Here is a 17,253-nt window from a genome sequence, read left to right as displayed (position 1 = left end):
TAGTGTATTTTAGAGTAAGAGAGATTTATATATTCATTAGTATGAACATATTTTTGGTGCTGGAATTAAAATGTGCTTTACCCTTTGGAACCAAAGCATATGTTCTCAATTTCTCAATACAAACAAATGCAGATAAAATGAACCAGTAATCCAAAATATCCACAACATAGCCTATATTGTTAGGCAATAAACGATATCACCCGTATTCGCAAATAATGGTTCAATTTTAACATATCAATTATGCATAGACAGGTTAAGTCAATCTACACACGCAGGAAGCGGTTTTATATCAATTTGCCTTGTTCTTATACCCTAAATCAACAGGCTGTCTTTAAAGGAGAAGAAAACTTAAAATTATGACACTACCTGCTAAAAAGAGCACACTTTTTTCTATCTGGAGGTGCCTGCTGCATAATTTTGCAATTTTTTTTCGCCATACACGTAAAGCCTGAAAACGGCAAAGCTGGCATAAATCGCTGAGTCCATCGCGTCCTCCATCTTTAACACCCTGTAGTTTATACTGGGGGTGTATGGCTCTCGGCCAATGAGACTCGTTAAAACTCCCAGCATGTGTGTGTGTAAACTGGGAACCTACATCCAAAATTCTGGTTTCCCGATCGTCAAGCGGAAAACGAACTGTACTGTTCGCTACCTACTGGGAAAAAGAGTTCTACCTGAAATGTATGAACTGCACTTTGGCGGTTTCCGACGGCAATTCTCCTCTCGACACAGACGATTTCTGGACTAGTTCTTGGGCAAAATGGAGTCGCCCACTGGTGTTTTGGCGCGGACATTATTCATAATTTATCAACTTGAGGTACATATTACAATTTTTTATGGCATGCACCTGCGAGAAAATGTATACTCCTTTCAAAGGTATTTGTTTGACATTTAAGTTTTCTTCTCCTTTAACGTCGTCCCGCTGTCCTTGGCGGCGTTGGCCGCACAAAATTTTGCCAGAGCTAACGTCAAAGCAATGTGCGTCTGTCTATGTTAAGCTACTATACGATCTTACCCTTAAACTGGCAACTAAGAAGGTTTGCCGTGTACGTAAAATTGTTAGAGGGTTTGTCGTGTACGGTACGTGAAATTGGCAATGAGTGCAAGGCCCACGAAATAAGCCAAGCTCAACATTTACAACAACAACAAGCGTTACAAATATGCTTAAAACATACTGCCTAAGTTAACTAGGTAAACCGTAACCTAATGTACACGAGAGTCGTTGACATGTCATAGTATCTGCTCTCATATGTTTTACAAATGTATGCTTACCTTTCCATGTAGGCTTCCCGCACTGCGAACAATCTATCTTGAAACACATTCTTCTCGAAAAATTCACTTCATGATAACTGATTCGGAGAAAACCGGATGACTGGCATATATAGACGTACGGGTTACTTCCCTTGGATTTGTTTATGCTAGCAACAAAATGGCGTGTAAAATGTCAGTATCGGTAGGTTCAGATGTGATAGAGTCACTATAGGAGTTGGTGGTGCATAACGTTTCTTTTAATACTGACGAGGCGAAAAGGTAATTTCGATTGTCGGAAATTGCTGCATGACACATCTGTTGATTGTCAGAAAAAGAAGATTGTAGAACTGAAGCGAAAGTTGGTCACTGAGTAACGCACGTGAGAAGTTTTCCGATAAAGGTCACTTCCAATTTGTGGTTAAATTGTTCTTGTCACGTTTATCAATGATGTATCTGTACAGGGAGTCGGGATGAGGGCAGCTAGAAAATTGGATGTAAGTGAACAGTTTTCGGCAGTTGTAATAATGTAAACCTGAGGCCGTGAGAAGACATATAAGTTGTATTCCATATCTTGTTATCTGATCTTAAGAAATGTAACTCATTTGATTGTAGATGACAACTCTTTAATCGGTGCGGCTACATGCGTTGTCTCCTGCCGATACAGGTAGAAGTTTAGGTTGGGATGTTTAGCAAGTCAGAGTAGGTTCTGTTGGACTTCTGTTGGACAAGTTATTTCCTGTAGGCCTTCCTGTTTAGGACAAAACGTGACTGTTGTTTAGTAAAATATATGTTAGTCTGTGTAACATGCCAGTCAAAAGAAAAAAATATATAAATGTGTAATTGGCATGGCTTTTGAGTGAGGCAGCTCAGATGGCAATATTAAGTCTGAAAAGCGGAAGACACTAATGTTAAAAGTGATTTTGGTACCAAAGCAACAACCATAGGAAATGATAGGTAAATCTGAAGCTGAATGTATAAATCATGAATCAAAACCTCATGCATTCTGGTTCCCTTTAACACATCTGAGGAAAAATCCAACCGCGTGTGTAAGCATCAAAATGCCAATGAAATAAATCGGTTTAATACATCTTATCAATCCTTGCATTATAGTCCTGAGTTTCTCCATCCCATTACAAAAGGGCTACATATGGTAGATGTATTTTACTGATAAAAGGTAAATCATTTGATCACATTTACAAATGTAATCATATTTCATACTCAGTGGGCAGCTACATGTACTGTAGCAGATTAAGTGAAAGGTATTGCATTTTAAAGGAGGACCTAAGAATTTGGACACACAACTAATTTAGAACATAAAAATGTGGATAACTAGTCTGAACCGCAAATTAGTTTAAACTGGAAAAAGGGAAATGTAATCAGCTAATTAAAGCACCTGTTCTTTGCAAAAGATTGTATGGACAGTGTATGTGTATGAACTGGTGTTTTTCTCCCATTGTACATGTACTTTTAAAACAAAAATTATTATGCTTGTATTTTAAAATTAATTTTTCAGGGCAGAAAAATCAGACTATATATATATATAGTATATATAGTGTATATATATATATATATATATATATATATATATATATATATATACATTAAAAAGAGTTAGACAAGATTTCCCCAAAAGTGACTTGAAGGAGAGCTCTAATGTGTTTTACTTTCATTCCAGCACGATCAACATAGTCCAGGACACCATTAACTATGGTGGCACCATTTGACAATGTGGCTAATACATGTAGGAATGTAACACCAGTTTGGTGAATGGTAGCACCATTTTTAGTTCAGAGCAGTTTTTACAGTACAATCATGCCACTACCAAGAGACTTCAGAAACCCAGATATGAATAGTAAGGATATCAGCTTTGAGCTCCAAAGGCTCTTTGATCCTTTCAACTTGGATCACATACCTGAGGAGAAGAGAATGAAACGGTTTCGCCAAAGGAATATGGCACATGTTCGTCATTATAAAGCAGCTGTGAAATTTTTTGGTGCACCACATAGCAGACGGCGAATTCTTATAGCTCCCTCAATGGAAACTCCAATGAGACACCGCACTGGAGAATACATGAACAAAGTATTATACCCCGACCCACCCATTTTGAGCACAGACATGAAACCAGCAGAAGGGGATGTTGCTTTTCCTCGAGAAACTCCTCAGTGGTTAGTTGATTCCCAGGTAGAGACAGATACGATTGAGGAGCACCAGAAATGGATAAAAGAGCGTCAACAGCTTCGTTCAGATTTAAACAATATGGGTCTGACTCAGGCATATCTGGAACGCAAACCTGATAAATCACCTCAGGAAAAGGCCCTGATGCAAAAAATGATAGAAGACAGCAAGCCTGTTCTTCCATCACCAAAACAAACCCCAGAATCACATCTTAGTCCAGATCCTGGAAAAGCTATTCCAACAGTGAAGCTTCCTTCCCCTAAAGCCCTCATGATTTTGGAGCACTTCATGCAGGAAAAGAAAATCAGATTACTTGACTTATTTACAGCTGTTGACAAGGATAAGAACTGGACTATATCACGAGATGAATTTATGAAGGCCATGAAAATAGTAAGATTTACATTCATTTTTCAATACTCAGATATTGGTGTTTATAGTTAATGTATACATGTGTACATTCCATGCGATATTATTAAATGGGGAGTAATAGTATGTGACTGGGTCTGACATCAGCACATTTAAGTTTATGTATATTTGATCCATGATTTATAATAATTGTCCTGTCATTGATGTGCTGGGGTATTTGTTTGAACTGGTACAGTAAATAGCCATGTTCCATCACTCCTTTCCACCCCAGATACTTCACATACGATTCAGTCACACATCCATATACTCCGCATCCCAGTCACACATACATCTACTCCACATCACACATACATGTATTCCACATCCCTTTCACACATCTGTGTACTCCACATCCCAGTCATACATACATGTACTCCACATCACACATACATTTACTCCACATCCCTGTACTCCACATTCCAGTCATACATACATGTACTCCACATCACACATACATGTACTCCACATCCTAGTCACATATACATGTACTCCACATCACACATACATGTATTCCAGTCACACATAGGTATACTCCACATTCCACTCACACATACATGTATTCCACATCTCAGTCAAACATACATGTACTCCACATGCCAGTCACACAAACATGTACCAGTCACGCATCCATGCACTCCACATCCCAGTCACACAAATATGTACCAGTCACAAATACATGCATGCCACATCAGTCACACATACATGTACTCCACATCTTAGTCACACATACATGTACTCCACATCTTAGTCACGCATACATGTACTCCACATCCCAACCTCACATACATTTACTCTACATCCTGTCACACATACATGTACTCCACATTTCAGTCACACATCCATGTATTCCTCATCCCAATCAAACATACATGTACCCCACATCCCAGTCACACATACATGTACTCCACATCCCAGTCACACATACATGTATTCCACATCCCAATCAAACATACATGTACTCCACATCCCAGTTGCACATCCATGTATTCCTCATCCCAGTCAAACATACATGTATTCCACATCCCAGTCAAACATACATGTATTCCTCATCCCAGTCAAACATACATGTATTCCACATCCCAGTCGCACAAACATGTACTTCCCATCCCAGTCACACATACATGTACCCAACATCCCAGTCACACATACATGTATTCCTCATCCCAATCAAACATACATGTACTCCACATCCCAGTCACACATCCATGTATTCCACATCCCAGTCAAACATACATGTACTCCACATCCCAGTCACACATCCATGTATTCCACATCCCAGTCAAACATACATGTACTCCACATCCCAGTTGCACATCCATGTATTCCTCATCCCAGTCGAACATACATGTATTCCACATCCCCGTCAAACATACATGTATTCCACATCCCAGTCAAACATACATGTATTCCACATCCCCGTCAAACATACATGTATTCCACATCCCAGTCAAACATACATGTATTCCACATCCCAGTCACACATACATGTATTCCACATCCCAGTCGCACAAACATGTACTTCCCATCCCAGTCACACATACATGTACCCAACATCCCAGTCACACATCCATGTATTCCTCATCCCAATCAAACATCCATGTATTCCACATCCCAGTCAAACATACATGTATTCCACATCCCAGTCAAACATACATGTATTCCACATCCCAATCAAACATACATGTATTCCACATCCCAATCAAACATACATGTACTCCACATCCCAGTCACACATCCATGTATTCCACATCCCAGTCAAACATACATGTACTCCACATCCCAGTTGCACATCCATGTATTCCTCATCCCAGTCAAACATACATGTATTCCACATCCCCGTCAAACATACATGTATTCCACATCCCAGTCAAACATACATGTATTCCACATCCCCGTCAAACATACATGTATTCCACATCCCAGTCAAACATACATGTATTCCACATCCCAGTCAAACATACATGTATTCCACATCCCAGTCGCACAAACATGTACTTCCCATCCCAGTCACACATACATGTACCCAACATCCCAGTCACACATCCATGTATTCCTCATCCCAATCAAACATCCATGTATTCCACATCCCAGTCAAACATACATGTATTCCACATCCCAGTCAAACATACATGTATTCCACATCTCAATCAAACATACAAGTATTCCACATCCCAGTCAAACATACATGTATTCCACATCCCAGTCAAACATACATGTATTTCACATCCCAGTCAAACATACGTGTATTCCACATCCCAGTCAAACATACATGTATTCCACATCCCAGTCAAACATACATGTATTCCACATCCCAATCAAACATACATGTACTTCCCACCCCAGTCACACATACATGTACCCAACATCCCAGTCACACATACATGTATTCCACATCCCAGTCACTCATACATGTACTCCACATCCCAGTCACACATCCATTTATGCCACATCCTAGTTAAACATACATGTATTTCACATCCCATTCCCACAAACATGTACTCCACATTCCAGTCACACATACAATTACTCCACATCCCAGTCACACATGCATGTACTCCGCATCCCAATCACACACACACATGTACTCCACATCCCAGTCAAACATACATGTACTCCACATCCCAGTCACACATATATGTACTCCAAATCCCAGTCACACATACATGTACTTCACATGCCAGTCACACATACATGTAATGTGCATCCCAAACACACATACATGTACTCCACATTCCAGTCACACATATATGTACTCCACATCCCAATCACAAATACATGTACTCCACATCCCTGTACTCCACATTCCAGTCACACATACATGTACTCCACATCCCAGTCACACATACATGCACTCCACATCCCAGTCACACATCCATGTATGCCACATCCTAGTCAAACATACATGTATTCCACATCCCATTCACACAAACATGTACTCCACATTCCAGTCACACATACAATTACTCCACATCCCAGTCACACATGCATGTACTCCACATCCCAATCACACACATATGTACTCCACATCCCAGTCAAACATACATGTACTCCACATCCCAGTCACACATACAATTACTCCAAATCCCAGTCACACATACATGTACTCCACATTCCAGTCACATATACATGTACTCCACATGCCAGTCACACATACATGTAATGTGCATCCCAATCACACATACATGTAATGTGCCTCCCAATCACACATACATGTACTCCACATTCCAGTCACACATATATGTACTCCACATCCCAATCACAAATACATGTACTCCACATTCTAGTCACACATACATGTACTCCACATCCCAGTCAAACATACATGCACTCCACATTCCAGTCACATACATATGTACTCCACATCCCAGTCAAACATACATGTACTCCACATCCCAGTCACTCACATATGCACTCTACATCCCAGTCACACATCCATGTACTCCACATTCCAGTCACATATACATGTATGCCACATGCCAGTCACACATACATGTAATCTGCATCCCAATCACACATACATTTACTCCACATCCCTGTCACACATCCATGTACTCCACATGCCAGTCACACATCCATGTACTCCACATTTCAGTCAGACATGTATGTACTCTACATCCCAGTCACACATCCATGTACTCCACATTCCAGTCACATATACATAAACTCCACATCCCAGTCACACATCCATGTACTCCACATTCCAGTCACACATACATGTGCTCCACATCCCAATCACATATACATTTACTCCACATTCCCATCACACATACATGTACTCCACATTCCAGTCACACATATATGTACTCCAAATCCCAGTCACACATACATGTACTCCACATGCCAGTCACACATACATGTAATGTGCATCCCAAACACACATACATGTACTCCACATTCCAGTCACACATATATGTACTCCACATCCCAATCACAAATACATGTACTCCACATCCCTGTACTCCACATTCCAGTCACACATACATGTACTCCACATCCCAGTCACACATACATGCACTCCACATCCCAGTCACACATCCATGTATGCCACATCCTAGTCAAACATACATGTATTCCACATCCCATTCACACAAACATGTACTCCACATTCCAGTCACACATACAATTACTCCACATCCCAGTCACACATGCATGTACTCCACATCCCAATCACACACATATATACTCCACATCCCAGTCAAACATACATGTACTCCACATCCCAGTCACACATACAATTACTCCAAATCCCAGTCACACATACATGTACTCCACATTCCAGTCACATATACATGTACTCCACATGCCAGTCACACATACATGTAATGTGCATCCCAATCACACATACATGTAATGTGCATCCCAATCACACATACATGTACTCCACATTCCAGTCACACATATATGTACTCCACATCCCAATCACAAATACATGTACTCCACATTCTAGTCACACATACATGTACTCCACATCCCAGTCAAACATACATGCACTCCACATTCCAGTCACATACATATGTACTCCACATCCCAGTCAAACATACATGTACTCCACATCCCAGTCACACACATATGCACTCTACATCCCAGTCACACATCCATGTACTCCACATTCCAGTCACATATACATGTATGCCACATGCCAGTCACACATACATGTAATCTGCATCCCAATCACACATACATTTACTCCACATCCCTGTCACACATCCATGTACTCCACATGCCAGTCACACATCCATGTACTCCACATTTCAGTCAGACATATATGTACTCTACATCCCAGTCACACATCCATGTACTCCACATTCCAGTCACATATACATAAACTCCACATCCCAGTCACACATCCATGTACTCCACATTCCAGTCACACATACATGTGCTCCACATCCCAATCACATATACATTTACTCCACATTCCCGTCACACATACATGTACTCCACATTCCAGTCACACATACATGTACTCCACATCCCAATCACATATACATTTACTCCACATTCCCGTCACACATACATGTACTCCACATTCCAGTCACACATATATGTACTCCAAATCCCAGTCACACATACATGTACTCCACATGCCAGTCACACATACATGTAATGTGCATCCCAAACACACATACATGTACTCCACATTCCAGTCACACATACATGTACTCCACATCCCTGTACTCCACATTCCAGTCACACATACATGTACTCCACATCCCAGTCACACATACATGCACTCCACATCCCAGTCACACATCCATGTATGCCACATCCTAGTCAAACATACATGTATTCCACATCCCATTCACACAAACATGTACTCTACATTCCAGTCACACATACAATTACTCCACATCCCAGTCACACATGCATGTACTCCACATCCCAATCACACACATATGTACTCCACATCCCAGTCAAACATACATGTACTCCACATCCCAGTCACACATACAATTACTCCAAATCCCAGTCACACATACATGTACTCCACATTCCAGTCACATATACATGTACTCCACATGCCAGTCACACATACATGTAATGTGCATCCCAATCACACATACATGTAATGTGCATCCCAATCACACATACATGTACTCCACATTCCAGTCACACATATATGTACTCCACATCCCAATCACAAATACATGTACTCCACATTCTAGTCACACATACATGTACTCCACATCCCAGTCAAACATACATGCACTCCACATTCCAGTCACATACATATGTACTCCACATCCCAGTCAAACATACATGTACTCCACATCCCAGTCACACACATATGCACTCTACATCCCAGTCACACATCCATGTACTCCACATTCCAGTCACATATACATGTATGCCACATGCCAGTCACACATACATGTAATCTGCATCCCAATCACACATACATTTACTCCACATCCCTGTCACACATCCATGTACTCCACATGCCAGTCACACATCCATGTACTCCACATTTCAGTCAGACATGTATGTACTCTACATCCCAGTCACACATCCATGTACTCCACATTCCAGTCACATATACATAAACTCCACATCCCAGTCACACATCCATGTACTCCACATTCCAGTCACACATACATGTGCTCCACATCCCAATCACATACACATTTACTCCACATTCCCGTCACACATACATGTACTCCACATTCCAGTCACACATATATGTACTCCACATCCCAATCACATATACATTTACTCCACATTCCCGTCACACATACATGTACACCACTTCTAATTCTTTCTCCAGGTTGCTTTTGAGTGGCTTTTGTCATCTTAAAGTGTCAAGAACACCCTGTGGTAATGGTTTAATGTCATACAACACCTTGCAGTTACCTATTTTTGTTGTAGCACAAGGTGCCGTTGACAGAGGAGTTGGCAGAAGATTTAGTTTTGGCCCTGGACACAGACTGCAGTGATGAGTTGGATTACAGAGAGCTGTCAAAGGGCATGGACCGATTCCGACGTGAACGTAGGGAAAACAAGAGAAAAGATATGGACCAGCACTTAGATTGTAAGCATATATGTGCTAAAAGGAAAGTATCCACTATTTTTGACAGTAAAAAAACACGACTGCAGTGGATGGCAGAAATTATAGCTAATTTGAGCAATGAATTATGCAGTTTGTAGGTTTATTTTAAGGGAGAACAACACCTTTATCATAGATATGCACATAATATGAAGGCCATTTCATGTACATTCCAAATATGGTTTTCATAGTTTTTTTTTATTTTTTCGGTGAAAAAATTTAAAAAAAAACATTGAGGTTTTATGGTGGAATTATTGGGCCAAATTGATCAGGAAGTGTGTAGTCACGTTCATTTTTGATGCTCAACAGACTCTGTTACGTTTTCACATTAAATAGATGTAGCAGTCAGTCAGAGCATGTTTTGCAGGTAGAAAGAATCAGTGACATCACTCTGCTGCAGCTTGTTCACTGTAATCCAACTATAGCGTCTCATTGCAGAATCTCATTGTATTTTATTCACCTTAAGAATGCACAAAAAAAACTTGAAAAAAACACAGAATGGCCTTAGATAATGCCTACTTATTTAAACATGTTCTTTTCTGTTATCTAGATTGAGAAATGAATGATTTCATCATTTACTGATTGGTCAAGCTTGAAAGTACCAGTACTTTTCATATTACATATCTACTCATTAATGAAAGCTTATATAGGACAGCTTTAGCTACATGTACGTGTAGCTAGCTATGAGTTTATGGAATATGAATAGACCTACCCAACCTGTCATTCCAGTACACCTGTTCGACCAATCATACCCAAGACAGTTGCAAAAAATTCAACAGGTTGACCCACATCTTAGTTAGGTATCTTCAACTAAAAATAAAATGTAATGTAACATGTCAAAAAGTACTATGGCAACACTGATCATTTGACTACAGTATGGAAATAGCACTTGGGGTTGAAGACTCCAATGTTTGTTGGACATGAAACCATGGTGCAAGGCCTATGACAGTTGAAATAAGGATACATATTTTATTAAAGATGTGTCAGATTAAACAATGCTCTCTGTACTTGCACAATTTCAATAGTTCTCACGACTCAGGATTTGTAATTTACACATTCTTTTGTAGTAACTTTGTCAAGTTTGAGCAGAACACCATCATTTGGAAGTCGACAGGGCAGAAAACAAAACCTTCGCTCAGGAAAATCTTCTCCAGCATTATTTCATTTTGAGGCCAAGAACAGTCCAGCAGATATGTGTAAGACTTATGGCAGCCCCCAGCATGAATCTTCGAGAGTTACTACTCCTGAATTTAGCCCACGTGAGCACATAGTTACACCTTTCGATAAAACTACTCTGTCCAAGGTTCAAGAGGTGCCCTCAAGTGTGAGCACAACTGAAAAACCAAAATCAGCAGGGAAATCAAGTTCGAATTCTTGTGCTAGCACACCCACCCAGCTGGCTTTACCAGAGCCAGACCTGCGACCTGAGCAGTTTGTCCTAGGGTCAGATGAAGCCATGGTAGACCACATCAAGGTGACCCGGTCCATCCTGACAGCCTCAGCCAAAGGAAGAAAGGTACCATTAGCTAGTGTTTTACTATATCTAAGGACTGTTTTTGAGTGATGGTTGAGGGTGGGAGGATATGTACAATAGTTATAATTGGTAGCATCTGTGAATTGCAAAATCTCTGTACTTCATAGAATTGAGCACATATAAAATCTTTTATGAAATTATTTCAGGTAGCAAGAATCAAAATTCATATTTACGCTTATATTATCAGTGGATAATACCTCGACATGGTTTTCTTTCTTCCCTCTGATAAACATTAAAGGCTGATTCTCAGTTAACATTATAGCACCGACATTTGCTCATCTGTAATTTGCTCTGTGTGAGGATGTGTTGCAGATGCTCAATTACTAAAATAATATAATATGTGCCCACTTCATACTTCTGCAGGTCTCCTATTACACTCATGTAATAAAACATGTTGAACTCAAGTTTATGGACAGAATAGTAATTGATACTAGTGTAAGTCTTCAACCTTTTCGCATGTTTGCATGGTGTGTATTCGGGCATTTTTTGAAGGTATTATTCTGTGTAGATTGATAAAATTTTAATTTTTGTGAAGCCCTGAAAATGGCAAATCCCACCAATGTGCTCTGAAAGTTTTCTTTTGTATGTGAAATGGTTGAAGAATTAGGGTAATAGTCATGAAATATGCCAATTTTGTATAAATCAGTTCTTGATTACACAGCATTAATGCATTAATTATCCCAAACTTACTGTTTTGTGGTTATGTGCGGAATATGTGAGACTATTATAAATTATATTACATTGGCGTGACATTGACCCATTTTCCACGTGGAATATTCTCATGCTTGTATCATTTATTCTCAAGCAGGCAAAATCTGACAGAGACATCAGGTATCCAAGTGTGATCAAAATCGGTGACAAAGCTATTGACAATCACAGCATGTTTTCCCAACTAGATGGTGACTCAGGGGAATTGATGAACCGCTTCCGACAGGAAAAACTCAGGGAGTACTATGCAGTTAGGGCCCTTTGTCAAGAGAGAGGGGTAAATCTCACCAAGGAGCTTCTGGATAAAGGTATATGACTATAGTTGAGGTTACAATTTACCTAGTCATTAAGTTTTAATGACAATACATAAACCTTTGGATTCCATCTGCATACATAATTGAGCAAAGTAAAGAAAATATTTGGGGGGATTTTCTTTTTTTTTTTTTCTTCCCTCTAAAAAATTATATTTTTTTTGGAATGAAAACAACAAGGTTTGCTTAATTTTGAGTCACACAAGAATTATTTTCTGATATTTTCTGGAAATCTTAAGAAAACGATTCTTGTTTAACTTCCATAGAAGAAAATATAGAAATACTCATTAATTTACAAGTAGTTAAAACTGCATGTTTTACATTTTTGTTTACTACAGTGGTTACTTCCTTTATGTGGCAAAGTCCAAGATATTATTGGATAATAATAATTTTAGACCTGGAACTGAGGAAAAAACCTGTTCTCTCAGATAAAAAAAATGAGAAGAAAAATATTTAAAAAATTTAAAAAAAAAGGAATTTTAAGAAGTATTGTTTACTGCCTATATACAGCTTGCTAACACCAATAAAATGTGTTATTTAAGTCTTTGAGGACTGCTACCCAAGAATTTAAGCACAGGTATTCAGGACACAAGGTATGGAAGTGTTTAACACATGGCTTATACATATATCTTACCTTTGTTCATGTTTTGCAGTACTATTGCATCCCCCTGATAAACCACACAATGTCATTCTAAGAGAAATAAAAAGGAGACCTTGCCAGAGACTACTTCCATCAACATTTGCAAACCCACCCAAAAATTCAGAAGACCCTCCAGAAGAAAAGATGACAAATAAAGAAAAAAAAGCCAAAAAAACCAGAACATCTGATGGGAAGATTGGGCTTCCTAAACAGAAATGGATTGCATCCAGGGGCAAAAGAGTTAACTTGTCAACTGGAAGAGCTTTTATTAGACCAGCAAGCGACACTTGGCTGAGTTTTGAGCAATATGAAGAACTCACAAGGTCAGTATCTGTTGGCGAAAAAAGGAAACTCAGGGCCAAACACGAGAAGTTAAAGTTCGTGTGCATGTATAAACCTACATGTGTTTTTCTTCTCAAACTGAACTTGTAATACCAACGATTTATTCATTAACTGAAGGGGTTGACAGGTGCACAAAAACGTCTAAACTGTAGTCGAAACGCACCATTTTAGTGCAACTCTTCCAGGGCTTATGTGTACTCCATAAATGTTTCGTAAGCCAAAGTGTGTGGTACTGCGGGACGGAACTAAAGAGTATGTAGGTTTAAATGGCTTTGGTAAGGGCAGAAAAGAGTTTTACAAGTACGGTACCGCATTGCGATTGGGTCATGTACACTGTATACATCGACTGTATACAGGAACTTTGTAACAAAGATTATGTTTCTGTGCCAATGAAGGAAATTATGCCCATTAATTTTTGTTAAAATATTTTCAGTTTGGTGGCATTTTTTCACCTGTTAATTACCTCTCTATATTAAGCATATTTTCCGTCAAGTTCAATTTTTTTCGTAAAGTACGTCATTGTTGATTTTGCTTGGAATTTGGTGAACATGCTTAGCGGCACCTCCACATGACACCCCCCCTTCAGTCAGTTCTCCACACCCATTCGGCCATACCCAATCCTGTCGCCGCACCTCCCCTCCCCCCCAATTTTTTTTTAGACTGGGATTATTGTTGACGTCACTGCTGCAAGGTACTTAATTAGAAAACTGTACTGTGAAGCCATTTTTATACTCTCAAAGGGAAAGGTGAAAAATTTGTGTCTTCTGTTATATGTTATCACACATCATAATCTACATATTAAGAAATTACACCAAAGCATTTCATGTATCCATTAAGGTTTTCATAGCTTTCTTTCATTGTTAGAAATGTTGGGGAATGGAAGGGGGACTCATGCTTACATATTCAGGTGGTTAATGCTACATAACTAGATGCTAGATAATATCCATAATAATTTCCCCCAAATAGTCCCTAACATGGCTGTGAGGTCAATTGATTTTAACAAAATATACATCATTTTAATCAGATAATTAATTTCAGAAAGAAGATTTTTTTATTATGTATACATGTATGTTTTAGGCACCTGTCAGCGAAGTACAAAAGGATCCATGGTCCTGTGAACTATAATGCGTTTTGGCCTGGGTTTCTCTTGGACAGGCTCCACCTATGCATGCCTCCATATGACACCTCCCACCAAGGAAGAATAGGGTCTTCTGTGCTTTTTCAAAATGTCAAGCAGGGACAGAAATCCAACTACGGTTACAACAATGATTTGAATTCTTATCCTCTGGACAGTCAGGGTTGTGTTAAGTATGGAGACATTGACCCATACATCAGAAAACCTCTTGTACTGTAAAATGTGTATACGCAGGAAGCACCTCTCTCTGCTGGATGTGGAATTGTAAATAGATCCATTTCAATGCCAGAACTTTGGATGATGATGAGCAATTTATATTGATTTTGTGTACATGCATGTAGTATGCCAAAGTGTATGTGTATATTTCTACTTGTTGATTTCACTTTAATGAAGTTGCTATACATGTATTTATATCCAAAGTTAATAAGTGGGGACTTTTAAGATCAACTTTACATGACCTTGCAACTGTGGGAATGTATTACATGTATATATATATATATTGTCAATAGTGATTTATAACAATTTGAAATTGACAAGTTTAAATTTATTCTGTTGTCATGAAGGTCAGGTATCTGAGGATATGTAATCATGAACAGAACCCAAGGGTACATAGAACAGTATATAAAAAAAGTCTTAAAGCCGAGTGTTGAAGTGTGTGATAATAACTCATATTTTATGGTCTTATTGCATTGATATTTTATGTTATACCTCAAAGTTAATCCAATCCTGTCAACCTTGAACCACAGAATTTATACTGCTGCCCTTATTAGTGCCTTTTTAGCATGGATTGTTACTTATCTTTTTTTTCTATGCAGAAGATTGAAGTTTAATGTTTTATACAAGGACATGTATACATTGTGATACTTTGCCCCACCGGTATTATATAAAAATGATAAGACTGACATTTTTTCAGATGTCAGACCTTGTAGTCATATCAGTCTTATCTCCTCTGGTGTATGCTATTAACTTGTTAAGATATGAATGCTGCATTACAGTATCATCTTTTATGTTGTGTGAAATGATATAATATAGTGTTTGACTGCTGACCATTGTAAAAGTTTTTTTATCTTATTTAATTTTCATACGAATAATGTAAACCCAAAAAAGCCCGAATGTTCAAGTCTGGCACTCATGAAAGACATTTTGAGATTTGTTTGGAGGGTAGAACGATACTCAACTCACACAATGTAAGTTGTAGTACCAAAAGTCTGGAAGACACAGCATATATACACACACCTACTGATGACTCATTGTCACATGACTGAAAAATTTTTAAGTGTGACATTAAACCCCAAGCAATCATTCTTTACTGACACAAATGAATCATGTTAGCATCATGTTCGTGATACTGTAAGCATAAATTCTACTGATTAAAAGTGCTTTAGTGGTTGAAAAAGATTTATAGTATGTCATGGACTATTTGTTATCTATAATCATTCCACCAAAGTCATTGTGGTTTATTTCTGCAGGACATAAATTCTAGTGGCTATCAACTAACTTATTAAGATTAGATATATACATGAGAATGGCATAAATCAAAATGACAGAATGGGTTGAACAGGTTATCAAATTAGGGAAAGAATAGGAATTTCTTAGAAGTTGACTTTGAATTTATTAACACTCACTCATTTATCATTAAGTGGGAGTTATTAATTTATGAGAAGCAGGATGTATTCTAGTGAAAAAAGTTGTTTGACAGCCAGGGTAGGATAGGGAATTAGTAGATTTTCCCATTCTGCTTGTTTGTGGGGATAAAAACGGCCGACATAATGTGGCTGGTTGTCTGTGTTGAAGATCTTCTACTGATATGGGGAGCATATCGGTGTGTCACATGTGCTAAAGTTGAACAGTAACTTGCCAAGGGTTGGTGGTTTACTCCAGGCACTATAGTTTCCTCCACAAATGAAAATCACCGAGATTGTTGCGGGGAAAAATTCTGAAGTACAGCATTTAAATAACAATGAAATAAATTATCAAGAGATCAGGTGGACACAACATACGCCCCAACAAATGCATTTTTAAAAAAAGAATACCAGCAGTATGGTGGTGAGTATAACCCCTGAGGGGGATCTTCATGGGTGTTGATGATAAATGTGTGGTTACCATGAGAAACACGCAAGTGAACAAGTGTCCTCCACATATGTAAACTTTATGCGGACAACAAAGTTGTAGCCCGGACACAAACTCGTTTCTATTTATATAGTATGT

General features: G+C 38.8%; 1 protein-coding gene across 3 annotated transcripts; it reads left to right on the top strand.

Annotated features, from left to right (window-relative positions):
• Positions 1 to 1,414: 1,414 nt before the first annotated feature.
• LOC135469961 (EF-hand calcium-binding domain-containing protein 12-like) lies at positions 1,415 to 17,123 on the top strand. Of its 3 annotated transcripts, none has more exons than XM_064748627.1 (7): positions 1,415 to 1,530; positions 2,927 to 3,816; positions 10,198 to 10,360; positions 11,443 to 11,891; positions 12,718 to 12,925; positions 13,582 to 13,891; positions 14,988 to 17,123. In XM_064748627.1, the coding sequence occupies exons 2-7, from the start codon at positions 3,019 to 3,021 to the stop codon at positions 15,262 to 15,264; spliced, it is 2,205 nt and encodes a 734-aa protein (XP_064604697.1). In that variant the 5' UTR covers positions 1,415 to 1,530; positions 2,927 to 3,018; the 3' UTR covers positions 15,265 to 17,123. The 3 variants fall into 3 exon arrangements, with proteins under 3 accessions (XP_064604697.1, XP_064604695.1, XP_064604696.1); XM_064748625.1 differs by having other exon boundaries at positions 1,416 to 1,530; positions 12,715 to 12,925; XM_064748626.1 differs by lacking the exon at positions 1,415 to 1,530 and adding an exon at positions 1,546 to 1,745 and having other exon boundaries at positions 12,715 to 12,925.
• The last annotated feature ends 130 nt before the right edge of the window (positions 17,124 to 17,253 follow it).

The sequence above is a fragment of the Liolophura sinensis genome, chromosome 7, assembly GCF_032854445.1.
Source record: "Liolophura sinensis isolate JHLJ2023 chromosome 7, CUHK_Ljap_v2, whole genome shotgun sequence".
NCBI classification, from domain to species: domain Eukaryota; kingdom Metazoa; phylum Mollusca; class Polyplacophora; order Chitonida; family Chitonidae; genus Liolophura; species Liolophura sinensis.
Note: the sequence above shows the minus strand (reverse complement) of the source record. Positions and strands in the feature narration are given on the sequence as shown.